Source organism: Amblyomma americanum, chromosome 11 (assembly GCF_052857255.1).
Source record: "Amblyomma americanum isolate KBUSLIRL-KWMA chromosome 11, ASM5285725v1, whole genome shotgun sequence".
Taxonomy (NCBI): Eukaryota; Metazoa; Arthropoda; class Arachnida; order Ixodida; family Ixodidae; genus Amblyomma; species Amblyomma americanum.
In genome coordinates, this window is record NC_135507.1 from 35,660,551 (window position 1) to 35,684,359 (window position 23,809).

The following is a 23,809-nucleotide window of genomic DNA, read 5'->3' on the forward strand; positions in this document are numbered from 1 at the left end:
TGTGAGCGTCTTTCCTCAGCCATGCACGATTAAACGGCAGTCAATAAGTTCTTGGAATTGGGACCAATCACTGAATTGGATTTTATCAAATGATGCTGGAAATGATAGGTGTACCGTTAACAGACAGGAAGCGGGCACAGTGGGTGAGGGAACAAACGCAGGTTAATGACATCCTAGTCGAAATCAGGAGGAAGAAATAGGCTTGGGCAGGGCATGTGATGCGAAGGCAAGACAACCGCTGGTCCTTAAGGGTTACGGAGTGGATTCCAAGATAGGGCAAGCGTAGTAGGGTGCGGCAGAAGGTTAGGTGGGCAGATGAGATGAAGTTTGCAGGCATAGGGTGGGTGCAGCTTTCAAAAGACAGGGTTAACTGGAGAGACATGGGAGAGGCCTTTGACCTTCAAATGGGCGTAGTCAGTAGTCAGGCTGATGATGAATGACGATGATGAAATGATGCTGGAGCAAATGGGAAGTCCTTGAGCCTGTATGCTCGAAGATCTCAGTAGAGGTTCCAACCTATACATAACCTTATAAACAGAGTAGAGCAGTCTGACGCTGCTTTTCAGTGCAGTGAATTTCTGTTACGTGCAGCTTGTTGAAGTAGAACGACGGTGTCTCCATCTCCCGCCGGGCACCGTACAGCGAATGCCTCAGCGCGCCTTCCACACAGCCTCTGCTACGCTGCACCGTTCTAGCGAGTCGGAGCGTGGCACGACTACCATTCCTGGGCAGTGCGCTCTGCACTGTGGTCATGGCCTCCGTTTTGAGTCACTGCAACTCGCGCGCGCACTTCACTGCGAAGGCCAGCGGCTCTCGTCGGCGTCACTCGCTTCTCTTCTTTCTTTTCCACTCTCTCCGTCTCTCTTTCTCCTTTTTCTGGCGACGTTCCCTCCGTGGACGCACGTGAAAACAACCTTCGCTCTGTTTATTATCGCCAGCGCCGTGCTCTGTGTTTGCAGGCAGCGCGTGGGAGGAGGCAAGTATCAAAGAGCGGAGACGCTCAGCTGTTTGGTCCCATCTAGTCTTCGAAGTAGAAGGCGCGCAGTCGGACGTGATAAAAACACACCCCGCTCCCAGCGCCCGCGGCGGCGGTGATGGCGTTTCGGAGTGCGTCTCGATACACTTCTCTCGCCGTAAGCAGATGCCAATCTTTCTCATCGCTGGTGACTGGGACGGGTCGGTACAACGGCAGCTCCGTACGTGAATCCTGAAAGTGAATCCCCCACTCCGGATAGAGCGGTCGATGTTTGCTTTAAAATCAAGGCCCTGAACTCCTCCGACCTCCTCCCCCTCTTACCTGTTTCCCTAGAGACCTCGAAAATGTGTCTCTGCTGCGGGTTGTTTGTGTCCCGTGCGGCAATGACCCTGCGATTTCTTTTCTTGGCACGCTGTTTAGTATAAACGGAGTCGGCGGCAGGCTGCCTGGCTTAGTGGCTCAGGAACTGACTTTTCGCGCTTCAGACGTGGCCAAGGAGTGAGTTGGACGAGGGGGGGGGGGGGGGGGAGCTGTCACGTACGAGTTGTTACGGCTTTGATCGGCTTCAGCGAGTGAGCAGGGGAGCAAAGATGGGGGGGGGGGGAGGTGGTTGCCATTGAATTCGATATTAGGCGCTCCCACTTAACGTCTGTGCCGTTCCAAATCACCGCCTCTTCCGCTTGTGTTGTACTTGGATGGGAGCTACACGAGCGGTGGAAGCGTGTGAATGGTGATAAGGGCATTTCAGCCGCCGCTGTGTATGTGGTTCGCATTTACGCTTCCAGCTTCTCCGTTATAGGATCCAAGTTCTTGAATACGCTTCGTAATTGGTTACCCCTTCCAAGAAGTGAGTCACGACTTGGCCTGCTCTGGTTGTATTGTCTCTGGCGCTGAACTTGGCAGTCGCGCGAAGAACCTTCGGCGTGACTATTGAAATCAATAGGGTTCGGGGAGAGGCCAGGGCCTCTGGTTTTCCTACTACTGCTCGCGGATGCGGCGTGAAAGCAAAGATTAATTTTTTGGCAGTAAGTGCGAAACGTCCAACACGTACGTCTGTTGATATAAAAGAAATAAAGAAAACACTCGTGTTTTGGTTTCGCAGACCCCTTTGTGCCAGTATCATTCAAAACAAGATACGCTCAAGACTCGTATTTCACCCCTTCGGCTTTCTGTCATACGGTGGGCCGATATTATAATTCCGTAATCCCTTCCGAAGGGTTAAAAACTCTATCAAGATCGCGGATACACCGTCGATAATCTGACTTTATTCTTGGCACGCATAAGCGCTGTTGTCGCTTTGCTGTGCGTCGCATTGGATTTGTACTTCGAAGCTTCGAGGTGAAAAAGGCAACGCTGGATGTTGCGCGCCCAATTTTCGAGATCCACGGCCAGCTTCTCAACGAAAAAAAAAAAAAAAGGCCAGCCTGGATCCAAGGACTTTATATGTTGAGTGAGGCCACTTTAGCATCTAATCTCTTTCTATTTTGGGTAGCCGTCACGTGACGCGAGGAAGATAACGGTCTAGATTTAAGTGCCTCTTCCCACCGCTCACCGTAGGCCTATGCAATAATGGTGATATGAAGTCCATGAGGACCCTCCTGCACCGCCCTCCCTGTCTAGTCAGCTGCGGGGAGGATCGCTCGGGCTGCCCGAGATATAAAACGTCCCAATAATGTGAAAGCCCGACTCGGTGGGCCTCGCTGGTCGAAGAGAAGGGATTGGGTGAGCCCGTAGAAGTGGTAACGGTGTCGCGTGTGAAAGAGGCGCTATCCCGGGTCAGTACATCGTTGTGCTTGGGTTGTGCTTGGGCGATCACTCCATGCTCTGCTTCATGGACCTGCTTTGGATGACTCGTGTTTCTGCCCTAATGTGAGTGAAGGCTTCGTTTTGCAGTCCGGAGTTGTAGCGTAGCGATTATTTTCATTTTGCGAGTGGACACCAAGCTTCTGGTTTACATTTTGAAGACAAAAACAGATTGGAAATATCAAATACAGAAAACGGAATCTTCGTTAATCTTCAAGTAAGCCTGGATGCATTCAGGTGCTTGGCATAAGCCTTCTTTTTCCCAGCTTGGTTAGCTGATGTTCTTTAAAACGACGACGAGACTAAATTTTTGTTTTGTCTTACAGAACAAACAAGGCAGTTTTTTCTAGGCTGTAGACAGGCCCGGAGTGCATTCTCTGAGCGATCTTTTATTTTGGATTAAAAAGAGCGCCTTGATTAACCGCGACTCTGGGCTCCGTCTGGGCTCAAGATATTGCTTTGCTCGGTGTAATTTATTGCTAGTTCGTTCTGCTAAGATTACTGATGTGCTGTTTCGTTACTGGGCATACAACAAGGGAAGGCAAATTGAGAAAATACTTTTTCGTGCAATGCACCCCGATTCTCGCTGTCTTGCGCAACCTTCCTAACAATATTATTTTTTGAAAGACCAAAATCACGTTACAGATCGTCATGCACCCTTGCGGACTCCATTTTGGGCGCCAAAATGTGGAAGTCCTTCTGTGTTGCTTTCCAGTGAGCCCACCATTGTTTGCTTAATTCATCGACATTGTTGTGCCTGTGACAACCATGAACGTCGATATGGTTACTACAGTCACTGTGTGCCGCAATTTGGTAGAAATCTTGGTGTATTTTTTTTTTAATATCTTCCATACGGCAACTCTATTGCAAGTCCTGCGGCAAGTGCCAGAACGAATTTTATTGACTAGTGCAACATACTCTGGTGTTCATTATAGTGCACAGCTGTATTTTTTTCTCAGTCGTTCCTAATAAACTCACGACTCTTGCACCTAAACGCGCTTCGAAGTCACGCGGTACATTGCAGTGTTGTTAACAGTGCTGCCATCTAGTTACCGTTTCGAAAACTGCGTTACAAGAGCGACGGTCTGAGCAGCTTCGCAAAATTGATCCTCTATTTACACCAATGCTTTTTTCACAGTTCCTTAAGGTGGTGATTTTCTTACACTTTAATACGAGCGACTATTGGCGTAGAGAAAAACAGTATAGAGCATGATGAAATTTCTCTGAGGAAACCGTTATAGAGACCTGCGGCTGCAAAATTTTCCAGCACTTTTCGGCAAACCAAATTTCGAGGCGCACCCAGATGCGGACCTAAGTCTGCGTAACCCTAGTTGGACGCCCAGCGTTAAGCCAAACGACAGGCCGACAGACTCCGCGCATGCTTGTTTACTTGTATTTATAAATCAGAACCCAAATCGATCGCCGTTCATTCAACACACGCCGCACTTCATTTTGCGACCATTTTCTTTTTGTTATTTGAAGAAGTGACTAACCTGAAGCTTTTTTTCCGCACCCTGTTCCACCTTCGAAGCAAACATCCTGCAACAGGCGGTCGTTCCGCGCCTTCTAATGGGCGTTAGTTAAAGCAAACTCGCGCGTCGAGCGAGATAAACCTCGTCTTCCGTGTCGAAACCGCTGGGAAAACACAGTTGCAGACTCGGTATTAGCGACGTGCGTCCGCTTGACACGTCTCCTTTCGGGGGGTCATCGACAGCTTCACAGCTCGTTGCGTCGCCGTGCGCGCCACGCTTTTTATGTGGCCGGTTGAAGGAGTTGGATTGCTTTGCATCGGAGATGGCTTTTATTTTACTTGTAACCTTTCCTTCCTTCCTTTTGTGCGAGAAAGAGCCAGGTTTTTACCAGCGACTCCGCCTCCCGGTGACTAGCACGGAGCATCTCATCCGCGGGACAAATATTTTCCTCCCAACCTCTATCGCCATCTCGCCGATCCAGGGGTTCTTTTCTTCGTGCTGTCACCGTGCGTTACCGCTAAGTTGGTGTGGTACGGAAACACGTGGCGTATACTACACACTAACGTGACCTTTTGAATCTCTGTGTTTCCCCAGCGAAAAAGAAAATCGATGCCAAACAAGCCAGTTGTTTCGTTCAGCTTCACACGTTCGGAAAACGTCTCGCTGGGCGATGTGCGGGATGTGCAGATCCGGCGTGCTCCCATCGGTTCCTTCGCTGAGACTCATTACTGCGACTGGCATAACGCAGGAAAGAAGACGCATGCACATCTATTAGACATTCGCTCTTTTGATGCTTCCGAGTTTGCGCAACGTGCTTCTAGTTTGGCTACGGACGGTCTTCGGATGGCTTGCTGTTGTGGCTGCGTTCCTGTGAGTGGAGTGTTGTTTTTTGGTGCGTGCCGTGTGCAGCATTTGCTTTTAATCGGCGCTTATTTCAGTACTAGTTTATGTACTGAGTGCGGTGTCGCTCAAAGGACATAAGTGCTTCTGCTGGTTTAACGAATGTTTGGTTAGAGCTCATTTGGGCTGCATTCCATCGGTTAGAAAGATCATGTGCGTACTTGCCTCTTACGGCCAGGAATAACCGGAAATCTACTTCGTTTCCGGCTCCTAAAAATGCGGAGTTTTCACTGTGACTAATTTAGCTGCGCCATCTGTCGATGCGGAGGCGAAGCTCTAGTATTAGCAAACTACTCATACTGCGTCACGTACGAGACTGGGATATATTAGGATCCACACTCTTACTCGTGTCTTCGTCTCGTATTCCGTGCAGAAATAACTGCTGAAAGACAGTTAGCTTCGCAGACAACCAAACGTTTCAGCCGCTATGGACACGGCGAGAAATTACCGTTATGGGCGGCAGATGATGCCTCCGGATTAATTATTGCAAGAACTGTTGTTAGATTAATAGCACCACATCATAGCTGCACTTCCAGATAATCATAGCCGGAGGCTATAAGTAGCGTTCCCGAAATATCTGATAAGGAAAACCAGCCGCCAGATGTCTCTTTGCGCAATATGAATGCAACCAAGCTATCACTTTAGACGAGACATACCTGCTCCTGTGAACGGCGCTATAGTCTGCATAAATTAGAGAGAGATAGAGAAAGGCGTATTTAATTTCGTCATCAAGACATGCGGAGTGAAATGTGTTCGAAGTTCGCGAAGAAAATGTTCTCCGCCGCGGTGGCGCAGTGGTTAGGGCGCTCGACTACTGATCCGGAGTTCCCGGGTTCGAACCCGACCGCGGCGGCTGCGCCTTTATGGAGGAAAAACGCTAAGGCGCCCGTGTGCTGTGCGATGTCAGTGCACGTTAAAGATCCCCAGGTGGTCGAAATTATTCTGGAGCCCTCCACTACGGCACCTCTTCTTTCTTTCTTCTTTCACTCACTCCTTTATCCCTTCCCTTACGGCGCGGTTCAGGTGTCCAACGATATATGAGACAGATACCGCGCCATTTCCTTTCCCCCAGAACCAATTATTATTATTATTAAGAAAATGTTCGAACAACCTGGGTAACCTTTTGGTGCAACCTTTCCTCCACGCTTTGGAGAGGAACTTTCTTTTCGGAATGCTTTTAGAGGTTACTGCACGGGGAGTAACTTTGTGTCCTTCGCGAAACTGCGGATTAACATAGAGTCATCGGGTGTTCTTGAGCTGGGTCGGCAAGCCTCTTCTAATGGTGGAAAATGACTGCCTTTTAATCCGGCATTATCCAACCCTTAGCAATGCGCGTAGAAAATTCGTGGGGAATTGGCAAGGCCGTGGCCACGCTTCCTGCTTTCCATCTTGTAACCGGTGGCGGGCGTGTTATAATTGCCGTATTATAAGAAAGGGGCACCTTTGTGACGTAGTCATGTTGTTTGGTTAATTGGGCTTTAACGTCCCGAAGTGACTCAAACTATGAGGGACACCCTAGTGAAGGGCTCCGCAAATCTCGACCAGCTTGGGTTCTTTAACGTGCACTCACATCGTATAGTACACGAGCCTCTAGAATCTCGCCTCCATCGAAATTCGATCGCCGGGGCCGGGATCGAACCCGTGTCTTTCGGGTCAGTATTCGAGCACCGTAACCTCTGAGGCATCGCGGCGGCACATAGCCATGTGTATGCATCGAGAAATGGGCGGCGTTTTCCATGCAGCAGTTAATTAAGGAGTAAACACACTTCTTAAGGGTGGTTTTTGTTCGCGTAATTAACGATTCGGTTCATTAGCGGACACTAAAGCCGTGGAACTTCCACAGACCGCTTGCTTTCCAGGCGATGTTTTGTGGTTCTAAAATTTGATTGATAGGAGAAAGACGCTCGGAGAAAGAGGGAGATTTTGTGATTTCGTTGACCCACCGTTTTTGTGCTTTGGATGGCTAATTTTCTCCCGATATCCGGTTGCCGTGCACACTTAGGCCCAAACTCGGAAACCTTCCTGTCCTTCGACCGTTTCTTGACATGGTGTGGGGAAGTTTTTAATTCCTGCTTACCGCTCATTATCGATGGAGGAAGCAAGCGTACACTAAAAGCGCTCCACACAAGTTCTCACGCAAGGAGGGCTTCAACAAGGTAAGGATTGGATGCCGCACGTCTGGGTTAGAGGCCACCCATCGCAAGTTTTTAAAGTTCAGCTTAAGTTAAGACAACGCAGCGAGCCATGGAAAGAAAAATGATAGGTGTAACGTTAAGAGGTGGGAAGCGGGCAGAGTGGATGATGGAACAAACGCGTGTTACTGACACCCTACTCGAAATCGAGAGGGAGCAATGGGCTTGGATAGGCCATGTAATGCGAAGGCAAGATAACCGCTGGTCCCTCAGGGTAACGGAGTGGATTCCAAGAGAAGGGAAGCGTAAGAGAGGACGGCAGAATGTCAGGTGGGCGGATGAGATTATGAAGTCTGCAGGCACAGGGTGGCCGCAGCTGGCATAGGACACGGTTAATTGGAGAGACATGGGAGAGGGCTTTGCCCTCCAATGGGTGTAGTAAGGCTGATGATGATTGTGATGATCGTAAGTTTTATAGGAACGCCTTTAATCAATGAAAGTAAGTCAGCCGCATCTTTTTTTAAATTGAATCGCTTTAATATACAGACGCGTGGATGCTTTCTTGTTCGTCCGGGAAGAAAATGACGAGAAAATGTAGGGGGCGCTGTGAACTGGTACGGCACCAAGATTAAGAATTTGACAGGTCATGTCTTTTGAAAAGGCAATATTTTTCTTTTATTTTCCCAACAAAAGATTTTCTTTTGTTCTAGGGCATGAACTTAACTCAAGAACAGAAATTTACATCGTAACAACATTACTTTCTGCATTATTGCGCTGTCTAGTGTGGTGACTGAAAATGCGAATCTGTAGCGACGCCAAAAGTTGCTGAGTCTTGAATGAGCCAGTTCTGTCATACTGCAGTAACTGCGAAATGCTACAGAAAATGTTATCAGTGCACAAAATTTCTGTAGTTACGACAGGGCGACATAAATTTTTGTCATATCTGGGCAAGCGAATCTGCGGTGCTCAACTCGCATGGCAGTGCGCGCGGATTCATAACAGGCCTGCTACGCTTTCGGCGAAGTGCTTGGACGTTACTTCGATAGCTCCTGAAAGGACATCAAAGAGGGCACCGATGCGAAGGTCTTTGAGGGTATCTAGGCCCGCGTTCTGCACCTTTGCATTTAAGAGTGGCAACTGGAAGAATTCTCTGGCCGTACTACCTAAACCTTTCGCAAGTGATTGAATCCTCGCTTTTCATGGCTGAAATGTTCAGACCCCCCCCCCCCCCCCCCCTCACCGCGCTTCAAGCATTGCGGGCAGCTGTAGCGAGTGAGGTTTCAAATAATCAAGTTATTCGGGTTCGTGTTCATAGCAGTGCGTCTTTGGCGGCGTTTATGCCAAAGGCCTTAGAAGAGATGAGAGCACGCGGGATGCTGAACGAGACAGTTCTGCTAATATATCTGGTGCTGAGTTGCTGAGCTGGAAAATGTGGGATATGTTTCAGAATCGTTGTGTTGAGGTCGAGTTGCTTCCGTAATACTTTATTCGTCTCCCCCCGCCCCCGCTCTCGCCCCTCCCTTTCAGTTATGTCGCAAGAAGCTTTCCCGCATTGTACTTATATGTGATTTGATACTGAGCTTACTCTTTTCCTTGCCGAATAGTACACGTAGAATGATTATGCGTTGCCGTCTCATTTATGACCTGTATTTTTGTCTGTGATCAGTTCACGAACTTTATGCGAATAAAAATTTCAGCCAGGACATGAATCTTGGACATCAGTTTTAATTGTGAGGTGGCTGTGGTATATTGCAAAGTACTGTTGGAAATATTGAAGGTAACGGTACATTCCTCCGATACGTACAAAAAAAAATTGTAAAGTTTGTCTATCGCTAGCATCGAGTAGTTACGACTGCCAGAGAAAACCAATATGGAACGCTTTTGATGATAACAAAATGTTAATTGCAAAAAAAACTGCAAGCTTGCCAAGTGGAGACCTGCGAACGTGTTGACATTTGTAGTGCAATCATACGATATATGAAAAAGACTGCGTTCATAAATAGGTTCCCCATGAAACATGTTCTTGTACAGAATTTCTGGGTACACATCAGTTCTCAAGTCACTTTAGTGCACCCTTTGTTTAATGCATTGCGGCCTAAAGTGGTCTGCCTGTGTGGTGATACGGCGGTATTAGTTAAGCCAAGACTCTCTGCATTGTACTCATAGAAAAGTTGTTGACTGCTAAGTATTAGGTCTGTCCGGTGTTATCTCGTCATAAATTCGCAAGTCCATCCTCGCAGTATAATGCATGCGGTTTCATTTTCCTTCCATAATCGCCTTACCGCGTGCTTCGCTGATGTACAGCGTTCACGTAGCAAAAAAAAAAACAACGATGTTTTTGGCGAAGGCACGAACGATGGTCGAAGCTCCTACGAACCTCACAATTCCGAAGCCAAATGTCTCTCGAGTGTTTGGTACGTCTCAGATACTGGCCACGTGGGGAGGGCCCATACATAGCCACCCGTTTAAAAGCTTTGGTACGTCTGAGATACTGGACACGGGGGGGGGGGGGGGGGGGGGGGGCATACATAGCCACCCGTTTAAAAGCTTTGGTACGTCTGAGATACCTGCCACGTGGGGAGGGCTCATACATAGCCACCCGTTTAAAAGCTTTGGTACGTCTGAGATACTTGCCACGTGGGGAGGGCCCATACATAGCCACCCGTTTAAAAGCTTTGGTACGTCTGAGATACTGGCCGCGTGGGGAGGGCCCATACATAGCCACCCGTTTAAAAGCTTTGGTACGTCTGAGATACTGGCCACGTGGGGAGGGCTCATACATAGCCACCCGTTTAAAAGCTTTGGTGCGTCTGAGATACTTGCCACGTGGGGAGGGCCCATACATAGCCACCCGTTTAAAAGCTTTGGTACGTCTGAGATACTGGCCACGTGGGGAGGGCCCATACATAGCCACCCGTTTAAAAGCTACGAGCCGAATGACTCTGTACACCGCTTTACGGCCTGTAGCAACAGCTTATCACGCATTCTAAAACGTTACGCCCATCTGACGACCTCGAGAGATGCTTATCGCAATCACTTCGTGGGTACTGCTTTCCACAGCTCGCATCATTATTCAACCACGATGGCGGACCCACCAACACGCTGCACCGATATCTGCTCCACCGCAGTTGCCACTGATGATTGCGTACATGAATACAATACTCCGTTTATGCAGATCAAATCAGCCCGGCCAACACTCTCTGCAAGGCGTTAGAGATATTAACGCCGCTTAAGCATCCGCTAACAGGCGATCAAAGGCCGGCCTTGCCGAGCCGTTTAAACCCCGCCGTCTCTCTCATTCTCCCATTCAGTTACGTAACTCGCCACTCCCACGAGATGGATCGGCGCGGGAGCGGCCATTAATCTTTCGCGCGCGCTAATGGCCGAGCGTCGGCATTCCACCCCGGCGGCCGTAACCAGGACATCGAAGATGGAAGGGGCCACCACGTACGGCTTGGCGCTCATTGATGACGATGATGCTGATAGTGACTGCGGTGTCCCACGGCCATCTCTCGCTCGTTAATCACAGTCATCGCGCACTGCCCCTCCATGCGTATACCTCCGGTCAGCGCGTACACACGCGCGCGCGCGCGTCGCCTTGGCAAGATTGCATCGAGCGCGAAGAGGTATGTCGCGGATGCCAGGTGGAGGCGACGGCACCAGTGCCTTCGCTAGAGCCTGTTGGCGGAAGACGGAGACATCTCCGCGGACGTCAGGGACCCTAGGCAGCATGGCGGTATCCCGTACCAGGCGTGACCTTGCACGAGCGTGGCTACTGCTGCTGCTTCGCGCGGCTGCCAGGGCACGTAACGGAGTGCGCGGGAAGGCGGGAGAGGGGGTGTGACGTCACAGCGGCGACTGATCTGGATCCGCAAGACGCCATCCGAGCGTGCTGCGTCGGCTTGCTACGCGAGACTCGGATGCCTCGCTGGCCTGCTGTTCACGTGGATTCTAATGAAGCTCGGAGATGGGTGTAAGGAGAACTGGCCTGGATTCCGAGACGTTGTGCGGTCCCGTGTAAGGTTATACGGTCTGTGGTAGCCGAGCGTGTTGATCGCAGGAGCGGGTTCTCGTAGTGCGCATGCTTTATAACTGCAGCGTCCGTTAGTTGATTATCACTGCGACGTCAGCGTCCTGATTAGGTCCGACAAGGACTCCAGATTACAACAATGCGAAACGTACACAATAGATGGCACGAGGCGACGATAACGAGGTGTTTGTGAATGTGTTTTATTTGCTGCATTTTTTTTAAATTAAGTATCCAGCATGATCTAATCTACTTAGGTACCTTACTTAGGTACCTTACTGAAGTAGGCTAGTATCGTGATTTCTTATCATTTTGGCTTGAACTGTTTACGCCATCGCTGTGTTGAAGGAGCCATACGGAGCCAGCCAATTGGTTTAACTGTATGTGGGCTAACGCGTCGTGTTCATTTATGCTTTTGAGCCGAGTCGCCTCGAAGTCATCCATCATTCGCACGTCGCTCGCCCAAGCGAGACGAGACTAGTCAGTCAGGTTCGTTTCGCCCAGCGACACTCAAACTATACTTACGTCCTGATTGCGTCGCACGGGCTTAAAGTTATGTCTCGGGAGTTCCTATTTCTATACCAGCCTCTCGACCACGACTTCGTCGGGCAGTGAAGGTCACGTGATTTTGATGCACTCGTTTCTGTCAGAATTTTTTGTTGTTACTCTTCATCGCTGGAAGTCAACCGTAAAACAGTGTTTAAAAGAGCACACGCGCCCATGTACGTGATACACTGCTCGTGTTCGTCACATTATTGGCGGGTTTTAAGGGACACTGAGAATGTACCGGCCTCATGCAAACATTACGTATTCTCCCCCTCTTCCTTCAGTGATGCCTTCGGGCGCTGCAGGTATTTTACCTATAAATAAACGAAAAACAAAAATCCACCCAGATATTGTTCTCAGTAAAAATTGATTCTCTGCCTATTTATATCTATGATGACGTTTCTCCGACAGCAGAGAACGTCAAGAAAAATAGGATTTAAATAACATTCCCGCCAGTCGATTCAAACTTGTGACACCCTTACCGAAAAGCACCGGTTGTCAGCGTTTTGTTTTGAAGCGAAAGGCGCCGTAGCGTAGCCTCAGAGATCCGCAGATTATTAGTGTCGACGTAAGTAGGCGTTTTACTTACGAATTCGGCCGGAGGGGGGGGGGGGACGCCTTGATTGCTTTTTTAGCTTCTAAAAGCTCTGTTTTCATTGATAATGCTATCTTTATGATTAGAACGCGGTGCCCCATCGATACAGGTCAATTTCTATTTATCATTAGTCCCCCTTTAAGCTGTTTTAAGTTTTTAGTGCTTCTCGAAATCTGTGCTTCCGTACCACACACTACGGTTTTCACACTCTAAATCGGTCACATATCACTTGGTGGTAAAAACCGACTCCCATAGCCATCTGTCGACTCCTGCAGCTGTCTCAGCACTGCCGGGTAACTGGTGGGCAAATAGGCACCAACTGCAAGTGGCTGCACAGCGCTGCCGTAGGCTTAACCACAGTGCACTGCACTGTGTTTCAAAGAGCACGCTCTAGACCGGCAAATAACGGTTCATTACCCTTTTCCTGTTATTTCGAATGCACAGCCACAGCATGGCAGCAGTTCCTCGTATGATGCACGCAACTATTTTGAGAAGGCTCAGTCGCTGCGCCAGCCGAAGCTTTTCGATCATATGTGTCACCGCGCATGTGCCTCACCCTGTAGCCCGACACCGCTTGTCCCGCCATCTGACGTGGTGCGCATAATGTCACAGACGCGCCGAGTGCTCGCGACCCTGACGATGTCGCTGTTGAGTTGTGAAATGCTGTTGCGTTTCTCTATCTGTGGCGGCCACGTTTCAAGGGAGACTTAAAGTTAAAAAAAAAAGTAAGGAACCGTAAACATCCTGGAACGCTGTCGTCAGTGGAGGTTGGTTTTCCAACGAGCGTAAGACGAAGTCCAGGTGGCCTGAACTCAAACCGAATACGACAGGCTAGGAGTCTTGTCAGGGCTTGAACGTTGTTTTTTGTAGACGGCAAAAAAAGAAAAAGAGTGACAAAAAGTGGCATATTGCTTTCGGTGGTCGTAAAAGTGGCTAAGCTCGCGTTTTGTGTACGCGTTCCTGCAGTGTGTGTCAAGACCAGCTGCAGAGGGCTCGCTTGAAAGCATGCAATATAATCCACTTTATTTGCTTGTTTTTCTGTGAAGCAGCAACAATAACACTGTGCGACTAGCGGCATGACTTCAGGTGACGCAGTCGTGCTGTTGCTGTGTCCTTGTCACAAGGAGTCTTCGATGAAAACATTTGCAAAGCAACCCGCGGCAGTAGTCGTGGCACGGTTGTGGTGGTGGTAACAGCTTCATTTTCACGAAAGAACAAAAGGTCATCAAGGGTGGGCTCCTGCTTGTCCAAACGTCGACGGTTGTGGCCTTCAGGAGAGCTCTGTCCACTAGCTGTGTTTGGCCAGCTGGTTGAGCAACTCGCAGAGAGGCCTACCATGAGGAAGGGGAAGGGACCCATGTATCGAAATTAGGTGCTGAATGTAGTCTTACAGACGGGGGGCTTACAGACTGTCGCGCCACCTGCTGCGTTTAGAATAACTGCTCAAACCAGGGTTATGGCGGAGCGAAAAATATGTAAGGACTGGCAAGGTTTAGATTGCGCCACCATTTGCTTTCGTCCATACACTGACCGAAATTCAGGACTGGATTTGGGCTCTGACTTTCCATATACTAGTATGGTGAAAGAGGTCAGAAGTCTCCCATGATGAAATGTTGGAAAACAGTGCTTAATCTTCGAATATCCTGGTCCACTACTTTTAAAAACTTACTCTACCTACGGTGGTATCGCGAAACTCATCCTCCTTACTGTCGTCCCTTCTTTGGGTGTTTTTTTTTTTACGTAAATTTGACTTTTGAGTGAAAACTAACTTTTGGAAGCCTTAGGCGATACTTTCAAAATTTAGCCTAATTTCGCCTGGTTTCAGAAACGAGCTCCGGTAGACAGCGTTGTACAAGACTGGATGCGGCTTGAATGTAACGTGATCCCGTTAGATTCAAATAACGCCTAATGTGTCATTTTACTTTGTAAAATCTTTCTACCTCTTCATTTTCATGACAGCGTGTTGATTTCAATTGTAAACTTCTAATTGATGCTTTTAATTGATTGCTACTTCCATTTTGCCTGGCTTTCTATTTTTGTGTTATTTTCATGTGCCTCTCCCCTCCCCTTACGTAATGCCCAACCCAGGGTCTTAAAAGGTTTAATAAATGATAGTGATGCTTATCATTACGGCGATGGTGATGACTATGATAGAATTCGGTTACGCATAAAGTGAAGACGTTCAACTCGATTCCGAAGATAACGTTCTGAGCCAAGTGTGTGTCTGCAAAACGACACCAAAAAATTAATTTGAGCATAAATTTGGTTAATATCGAGACAACGTGTCTAACTTTCGGCTAACATGTGATGACACGTGTGAAATTATATTCATTTTAGAGCTTGGTTATTTTTGTTATCTGCGTCTTATCGAAGAGAAGTCAAGTTCACGCTACATATGTGCACAAAGCTCTCAAATTCACCGACTCCTTTATCTACGTAGAGCGGCTACGAGTCTCAAGAGAAGCCATGTCGTGGAGCTCTTTTTTTTTTTTTTGCATACATATAGTGCATGGCAAAGTAAAGCGCCTAAGTGGTGGTGTTAGGGTGTCGTTGAGAAGAGCTTCGGGACACAAGAGAAAGAACCTTGCTTGGCGCCGCGTCGGCATCAGCAGTTACGCAACATCCTCGAGTAGGATCTTTACGGCCACTTCCGTGTGAAGCCATCGGGCGAAGCGGTCGACCAGAATCGCGCTCTCTCCCCCCTCTCTTCCTTTTACGCCCTGGCAACTGTATTCGTACCCCTCGCCCTTTCCTATTATCTTTACCATTTGGCAAGAAGCCGATCGGTCCAAACGGAAGCCCCCTCTTAAGGCGGGGAGACCATTCTAGGTTCTGCTGCCTGCTCCTTGACACGCTTTTTATATGCGCCTTTTATCTGGACTCCATTCTCAAGTAATAGTAGGACTCCGATATGCGGCTTGGTACAGTTTAGCTCCGCGAAAGGAAGCTGAAAACCGGCCGAGTTGATTCATGGGCGGGAAACTTGTTCGCTTCCTGATTCCATCGTGGCAGTTTCTGCATGTTACGTTTAACACTCTGGAGAATTTACATGAGAAATATATGCACAAACACGCACACTCTCTCGCTACGAAGCGTGCGCTGCTTTAGACGACACTATGGAGTCTAGGGTGAATTGAATTGAATTGAATTGGCTGTTGATGAAATGGAATGGCGCAGTATCTGTCTCACATATCGGCGGACACCTGAGCCACGCCGTAAGGGAAGGGATAGAGGAGTGACTGAGAGAAGAAAGGAAGAAAGAAGAGCCGTAGTGGAGGGCTCCGGAATAATTTCGACCACCTGGGGATCTTTAACGTGCACTGAAATCACACATAACACGGGCGCCTTAGCGTTTCGTCTCCATCGAAACGCGGCCGCCGCGGTCGGATTCGAACCCGGGTACTCCAGATCAGTAGCCGAGTGCCCTAACCACTGAGTCTCCGCGGCGGGCCTCTATGGGATGCCAGCGGACTCAGGATCTTGAGTTCAAGGCGCCAGCTGACTATCGAAAAGAATCGTGATTGATTATAACTACGGATTTTTGTGTCACGCAAGGTTTTAAGAATGGGGGTCAATGACAGAACGGTTCCTTAAGGTGCGATTTTATAGCTTGGCGAACTCTGCCCCTCAGGCACCTACTGTACCTTCTACTGTTATCAACAACACTTCACCTTAGCTGCCCCTACTTCACGGCAAAAGCCTCTCCCAACTGATCTAGTTTTTATGTTTCCGCGAAGGATATTGGTAAAAGAGTTCGCGTTGTCCTTCGCCTGCTACAAGGACACCGCGAACTGCCTAATCTCACCTGCCTACCTGACACGCTGCCGCCCCCTGCCTGCAATGTCCACTTTATCTAGAAGTTCACTCCGTTACTCTAAGGGTTTGTCGAATATTTTTCCTTTGCATATCCAGTTCTTAATTACAGCTAATATATCACTGGCCCGTGTTTGGTCCCCGACCTACTCTTATCTCCTCAAGTTTACTCTACAAGGTTCCATACTATTTCATCCGGAAAGAATACAGCTACTCAAAAGTGTACGCAATGCCATTGCATTTGCGTGCGTGCGTGCGTGCGTGCGAAAGCACTATTCCAGACATACCAACCCTACAAGAATATTGTCTTGTGTGAAGCGTCGGAGTAACTGGGATAAGGTCGGGTTAGTTCGGAGCAGCGTCACGCAAGCTGCAGCCAATGGGAGGAAGCTCGGGAAAGTTCGGAAGAGAGTCGCACAAGCTGCAGCCAATGGGAGGAAGCTCGGGAAAGTTCGGAAGAGAGTCGCGCCAGCTGTAGCCAATGGGAGGAAGCTCGGGAAAGTTCGGAAGAGAGTCGCACAAGCTGCAGCCAATGGGAGGAAGCTCTGGAAAGTTCGGAAGAGAGTCGCGCCAGCTGTAGCCAATGGGAGGAAGCTCGGGAAAGTTCGGAAGAGAGTCGCACAAGCTGCAGCCAATGGGAGGAAGCTCTGGAAAGTTGGGAAGAGAGTCGCGCCAGCTGTAGCCAATGGGAGGAAGCTCGGGAAAGTTCGGAAGAGAGTCGCACAAGCTGCAGCCAATCGGAGGAAGCTCGGGAAAGTTCGGAAGAGAGTCGCGCCAGCTGTAGCCAATGGGAGGAGCGCGTCGCGCCAGCTGCCGCTGAGTGGAGAGAGGGTGTGAAGATGAAGAGCGAGAAACGCGGTTGCGTGCACATGCAGACGCCAGAAAGAAGAGGAGAGGAATGAATACATGCTTTCGCTCGTCTACTCGGTTTAACTACATTAAAACCCTACTAGGCTTTGAATTAGGGAGAAAGCAAGAGTTTAAAAGAGATCAGATCAAGACCTATAAGCGTTTTGGGCTTTTTTTTATTGCTCGAGCGTCTGTTTCTCCGCATCAAGCAACCAGACAGCAAAGATGTCTTTCCGGGTATTGTAATGAGGCGCATATAAATCGTGACGGGACCGTTTGGAGCTTGATAATGAGGTTATAATGTCGACACCCCGCAACCGCTAAGACTATATGCGCTCCTGGAGGGCGGGACAAGCGTTGTTGCCCAACGGGGGGTGAACGAAGAGCGACACCGCTGCGACATCAGCAGAGAGAAAAAAGCTTCTGGTTTCCTCTTCTCCGGCTGTCGTGCGGGGAAATGGACGGCATTCGCGCTTTTTTCCCGGTCTGTAATGTGGCTCTCCTGACTGGTTTCTCTTGCATCACATGTTACGGCGAAGTTTCGCCATTGGAAGAACGATACGAGAGAGCTAACGGGTGCTGAGATGATTCTTCTCATGGAGTAAGCCATTCTGTATGCGAAAGTGTAGCCAGAAAGCTCCTTTTCTATGTAAATATTTATTTTTTAGATAGAAAACGCCCTCTGCCGTGACTGAGAAGCTATAGCTTTATTTACAGCTGGTGACTGGGAAGGGGTGGCTGTAGTTGTAGCTGAGGACTGAGAGGTGATAGGCTGGGAAGGAGAAGGGATAGTTCTAGCGATAGCCTGGTGCTAAGAAGCTGAGGAGTGAGAACAGGTAGCTTTGGAGTTAGGAGAAATAGCTGTAGCTATAGCTTTGGGCTGCGAAGTGATAGCTGTACTGATAGCTGAGGGCTGAGAAGTGATAGCTACAAAAATACAACTGAGGAGTGACAGCTTTGGAATGAGATGCGATAGCTCTAGCTACAGCTTGGGACTGAGAAGTGCTGGCTGTAGTCATAACTGGGGACTAGGAATTGATAGCTGTAGCGACAGCTACAACTCAACCCGGGAGTGAGATGCAACTATCCGCATAACTTCTTCGCTCATCAGCAAGGTGAAAAGCGGGAGTCGTTTCCTGTGTAGTCCTTTCTTTTACTGTGCGCTTTTTTATGGAGGCAAAATGCTAAGGCGCCCGTGTGCTGTGCGATGCCAGTGCACGTTAAAGATCCCCACGTGGTCGAAATTATTCCGGATTCCTCCACTACGGCACATCTTTCTGCCTTTCTTTTTTCACTCCCTCCTTTATCCCTTCCCTTACGGCGCGGTTCAGGTGTCCAACGATATACGAGACAGAGAGACGCTTCTCGAAAATTCGGGTGTTATTTCTGTGAAGAGAGGAAATTTTCTTTCTGCGAAACCTCGAAGAGTGAAGCCTCCACCTCCCACAAGCGCCACCCATCACCAAAACACCTACACTCTACCCTCCACTAGGCCTCCACCCACTAGAAGCACGCGAAAGAGTGGAAGGAAAAAAGTGACTGCTGAATCTCATTCACAGAAGTAGTGGGAAAGCGAGCTGCCTTTCAGAAGCACCATCCAAAAACCACCTGTCCACCCCCCCTACCCAACCCCTAAGTAGGGGAACCCAACCACCGCCATCTTTCGACCCACCTCCCCACCCCCACCTTCCGACAGCAGCACCCACCGTCAACCCACCCTCCAGAAAAAATTCTGTCGCGTGTATGAAGCGTCGGCTTAGAGTAAAAGCATTCTTTAAATTCAAAGCACCGAAGTAATCATCGTGCAGAAATTCAAATTCTATCTCAGCTTTCTCGCATTAGGTTGTCTGGTCGTCCGTCAATTTTTTTTTACTAATCGTTTTTCTAATGGCCCCAGAATGGAACAGAGAATCCTTGTTCTTACTGCTTCGAGGACTTTACTCGATGTCACTACCGGATACCGTTACGTCGCCCTGGCGTCTTGCCAGTCCAAGAAACATTTGCATTGGCTCTCGCAGCATTGCAGCATGCCGAGTATCGGATATGCGAGCTTTCGATTGAAAAACTCAATCGTGTTGGAGAGGAAGACGGAACTTGGCCTAAACCGTTTCATTCAACGAACCACATGGAGGGGAAAAAAAATCTCGTGACGTGTTGCTCGAAAGAGCTTCTCCTCGTGGATTTTCCTCGGACAACCTCTTGGCGGTCGTAAAACAGGCTCGCTGTGTCAGATAAGAGCACCGGATGCGGATTTTGCGCGCGCTGTCGTGTGACGCACGTGTGGAGGGTGCGGCAGCTGTGTGTTTGTACGGGTTGTGTTGATGTGTTGGACGTCACGAAGCCAGCGTGACGTAGAACGATGAGCACGCCACAACGGCGCATCGTACGTTGCTATGGTGTGCAGTGGTTGATGAGCACGAATGAGGTTGGAAGTTCGGTGCTCAGTCGCCGTGATGACATTTCAGTACAGGAAGGTGCAAAAAGAAACACTGTTTCGGTTTGATTTGGTTTATGAGGGTTTAACGTCCCAAAGCGACTCAGGCTATGAGGGACGCCGTAGTGAAGGGCTCCGGAAATTTCGACCACCTGGAGTTCTTTAACGTGCACTGACATCGCACAGGACACGGGCCTCTAGAATTTCGCCTCCATCGAAATTCGACCGCCGCGGCCGGGATCGAACCCGCGTCTTTGGCGCCAGCAGCCGAGCGCCATAACCACTGAGCCACCACGGCGGCCAAAACCTGTTTTGAATAGCAAAAGGTTTGGAATAATGCATGTAGCAACTCACGGTCGAAATTAATACGATCACCACTTGAACAGCCCTCGCAATCCTGGTTAAACTCTGGGACATCAATATTGTGTCTCTTTTAGGTTTTTTTGTAATTTTCTTTTGTTTAGCGTGTATTTTGTCTAGTCTTTCCAAGACGGCTAAGGAAATGTGTGTGGGATTCCGCCATATTGCCCTACATACGAAACGGCACTTTCGCTAGCGATCTTTCAATCTCGAATTTTCGACTTCTTCATGACGAAGTGGGTGAAGGATGCTGAAGCTCAAGTTAAACATTCTTATAACGAGCTCTAATGAGCGTTGATGCTGATCTGTTATAACCAGGGGTCGGACTTTTCGGTTTCAGCTAAAAATAAATCGATAATAGCACGCCGAATACAATTCGAAAATCGGTTTTAACCGGCACCATCTGTATCCTTAACAAGCACGCCGCAAATAACTAGTTACTGATATTGAGTAGTATTTACGCTTATTCCAAGGATAAAATTAACGAAGTACTGAAGCAAGGGCCCTGGTGAGGCGAGCGCATCAACCCAACGATAATATGACAACGAAGTTTTTTTAAAGTAATATTGGCCTTGCGTAATTATCTGATGGTTAAATCATTTTACTCCAGTTCCTTTTTTTTTAAATAGCGATATCATTTATTTCTAAAAGTAAAGATCTATGAACGACGCTATTTGCGCTAATTGCTAGCAAACCTACTGCATTTGCTGAAGGAAAGCCAATATAAACTCAAACGGACATTTGTCCACACAGAAGCACCACGTCATATCATAAAAAAAAAAACTGTCATTGACCCGTAGGAAATAATACTGGCGGGAAAAAATATTTAAGGACGGTGTTCTCAAATAAACGGCGAACAATACAGTCGAATTTTCAAAAAAAATAATAAGAACCTGAAAGTCCAGCCTTTATTTATAATCGTCGTCTTCTTGGGCATTTCAAGGGCAGTATCGTTTCTTTCATTATAAACCGCTCCACTATTGCCGGCGCCTGGAAGCAGTGCCAAGAGTGAACGTCCCGTAAATGAGTTGCAATAATAATAATAATAATTGGTTTTGGGGGAAAGGAAATGGCGCAGTATCTGTCTCATATATCTTTGGACACCTGAACCGCGCCGTAAGGGAAGGGATAAAGGAGGGAGTGAAAAAGAGGTGCCGTAGTGGAGGGCTCCGAAATAATTTCGACCACCTGGGGATCTTTAACGTGCACTGACATCGCACAGCACACGGGCGCCTTAGCGTTTTTCCTCCATAAAAACGCAGCCGCCGCGGTCGGGTTCGAACCCGGGAACTCCGGATCAGTAGTCGAGCGCCCTAACCACTGAGCCACCGCGGCGGGTGTGATGAGTTGCAAGCAGATTTGATAACAGGAAGCTTTTCTTTTTGTTGTTATTTTTACGGCATGGTAATAGAGATAAAAACGGAAACGCAGCACAAGATAAGAGTGATCTACGCATGTTCTTTGTGAATACAGTGTCTCGTGACGCACTTATGGGGGGGGGGGGGGGGGGGGGGGGTACGTGATGGCTTTCTTACGGCGGGACTCTTGCGAAGCCGAGCCAAGTCAAAGGAAGAAGCCAGTTCCGGCCACTAAAACATTTATTCGGGACTTTAATTTAAAGTCTACGGAAGGTATATATGAAAGCGAAATGAAACACGAACAGCGCCTATGTGTAAAGCCCAATATTTTGCCTATCTTCTTTAGGCATAATGGGCAACTATCGAGTTTCTTAGTAATAGTAATAATTACAGTAAAAACCACAATAATAAGCTTTATGAGAATCAGTTAATGCTAGCAAAAAGCGTTCATTATCATATCAAGGGGTGTAACTGTTGAACAAGCGACCATCGCGTAAATCGATCCATGCTGTGTGCTCACCGCAGTCGTAGTTAAATTGAGAAAATTAACTGTTGGACTACTTGGCATCGTGGCAATAGGTTCATCTCATTTAGCGCTAAATGATAATAATGTAATGTAATGAAAGTATCTCAAAACAAAATGCCGATTTGCGAAACCCCTATTGGCCAACGCAAGGGTTGACGGTTGAAACAGTTGAGACCGCTGCAGTGACGCTTTTGCGCGGCCTTCAACGCGTAATAGAATCTGTCCATGTACAACGTCAGCCCGGTATCCGTTTACAAGTGACGCAGATGGACTATGGCCGTTATCGGCGCTGCAACAGTATGGTCCCGAGAGAGAACATAGATAGTGCGTCTGACGTCATACGCGTATAGCTGGCCTTAGCCCAGGCGTCGACGGTGTGTATCTCAAACTGCAGCATTCGTCTGTGTTTTGACTGCAAAGGTGCAATTTCCTGCATCCGCAGTTTTTGTTTGCTGAAGTCGTTCGTGTTTTAGAACGCTGGTTTAGCGAATACCAAGGTTTTCGGTAAGCCAAACTTAGCATTATCCGTTATTTTTTTTCCTCTAACTTTATCATCAGCAAGAAATGAAACGCGAACAAGACGTCTGAACCACGAACAGCAAAATGAGAAGCTCCTAGCCCGGTGAACCTCAATACTAGCGGAGGATAATTTCACTTCGAAGGAGCAAAGAAAGACATTCAGAAGTATTAATCAACCTCACTTGTATTTCCTCTCCAGGAGCTAGTATGTTTTTTTTTTTAGGAGAGGGGGGGGGGGTGGTTGGCATTTCAGTTCTTTTGTTCGTGTCACGAAGGTATACTGATAGTACTTGGGCTTTTGAAACACCGTTAGCTACGTGGCGTATTGCAGTTTATACGGAAATGTTTATATATTTTAAGTATGGCCAGCGTGGTTCACCTGAAACTCTTCTCAGAAAATTAAGCCTCAGTGTTTTATGCGTAACGTTATGCCTTACGTGTCGTTAACTGCCGCACTCTTTCCAGTTGTAGCCGAAGTGGCATGTAGCTTTGGCGCAAATTTTATTGTTCCGTTGAGCTGTGCATGCATTCGCGATAGAACGTGCGCATGAGTACGTAATTTGGTACGGGCATGTTCTAGTGCCGGTTATAACCGTTACATGGCGTATACTTTGCTGCAAGTTGTACTGATAATGGGGAAGGGAGCAAATCAGAAAAATTATGTCAAAAGCAGATGCTAGTTGAGGCCTGCTTTAAAATATACTGACGTCACAATGTAAAGGAAGGCCTGGTATTAAAGGAAACAGTAAGTTTGCACGAAAAAAAAACTAATTTTATCGTTAATTTTGCATTCAAGTAGAAAGTGCGGTATCGGTATTATTCGGCCAGAAGAAGACTTTTAAGAAAAGAATGTGAAAGCGTGGTTGTCGCTCATATCCATCATCAGCCTAATTGCGCCCACCACAGGACAACTGTCTCTACAATATACCTGCAATCAACTCTGTCCAGTCAGCCTACCGTGGACCGTCACATGGCGTGATTACGCCGTGCCCAGTGTTTCCCATTTATGTTGGTTACCGGCAAGAAAAATTGGTGCTGGTTTTGGTGTTGATGATGTTGATTTTGAAGCAAGGTGTCTAACAAGGGTCTTTTCTTGTTCTTCTTTCTACGCATGCGCAGCTTCGACTTGGAAGATGGACCGGGCGGCGCTGGTGGCGGCCGGGCCCTGCTCGAGGCTTCGAGCCCGTCGGGCGCGGGCCTGGTTCTTTCAAATTTCCCGCCGCAGCGGCGGGAGTCCTTCCTCTACCGCTCCGACTCCGAGTTCGAAATGTCGCCCAAGTCAGTCTCACGACACTCGTCCATCGGCAGCGAGGCGTAAGTGTCCCATTCCTTCTCTCTTCTTCATGCACGTCACGAAGTATGGGCATATTTTGCTGCGCCAAGTACAGTGGGGTTCCTTCTAAAAGGGAACATGCTCTTGTTCCGGAGCTGAGCGGTGAGACGTCATATCCGGTGGAGGTACCGCGCATGCGCGGACAGCGACGCAACTGCGCGTGCCT

General features: G+C 48.3%; 1 protein-coding gene across 11 annotated transcripts in view; it reads left to right on the forward strand.

Moving 5' to 3' along the window:
• Positions 1-23,809, forward strand: part of dnc (phosphodiesterase dunce) — a 699,755-nt gene that overhangs the window by 515,334 nt on the left and 160,612 nt on the right. For all 11 annotated transcript variants that reach the window (XR_013309777.1, XM_077643097.1, XM_077643095.1 and 8 more), the window contains one exon: positions 23,430-23,624. Coding sequence is in view for 10 of the 11 variants with exons in the window: in XM_077643097.1 (XP_077499223.1) it covers positions 23,430-23,624 (195 nt within the window). In the remaining variant the exon portion in view is untranslated. The remainder of the gene's footprint in view (positions 1-23,429; positions 23,625-23,809) is intronic.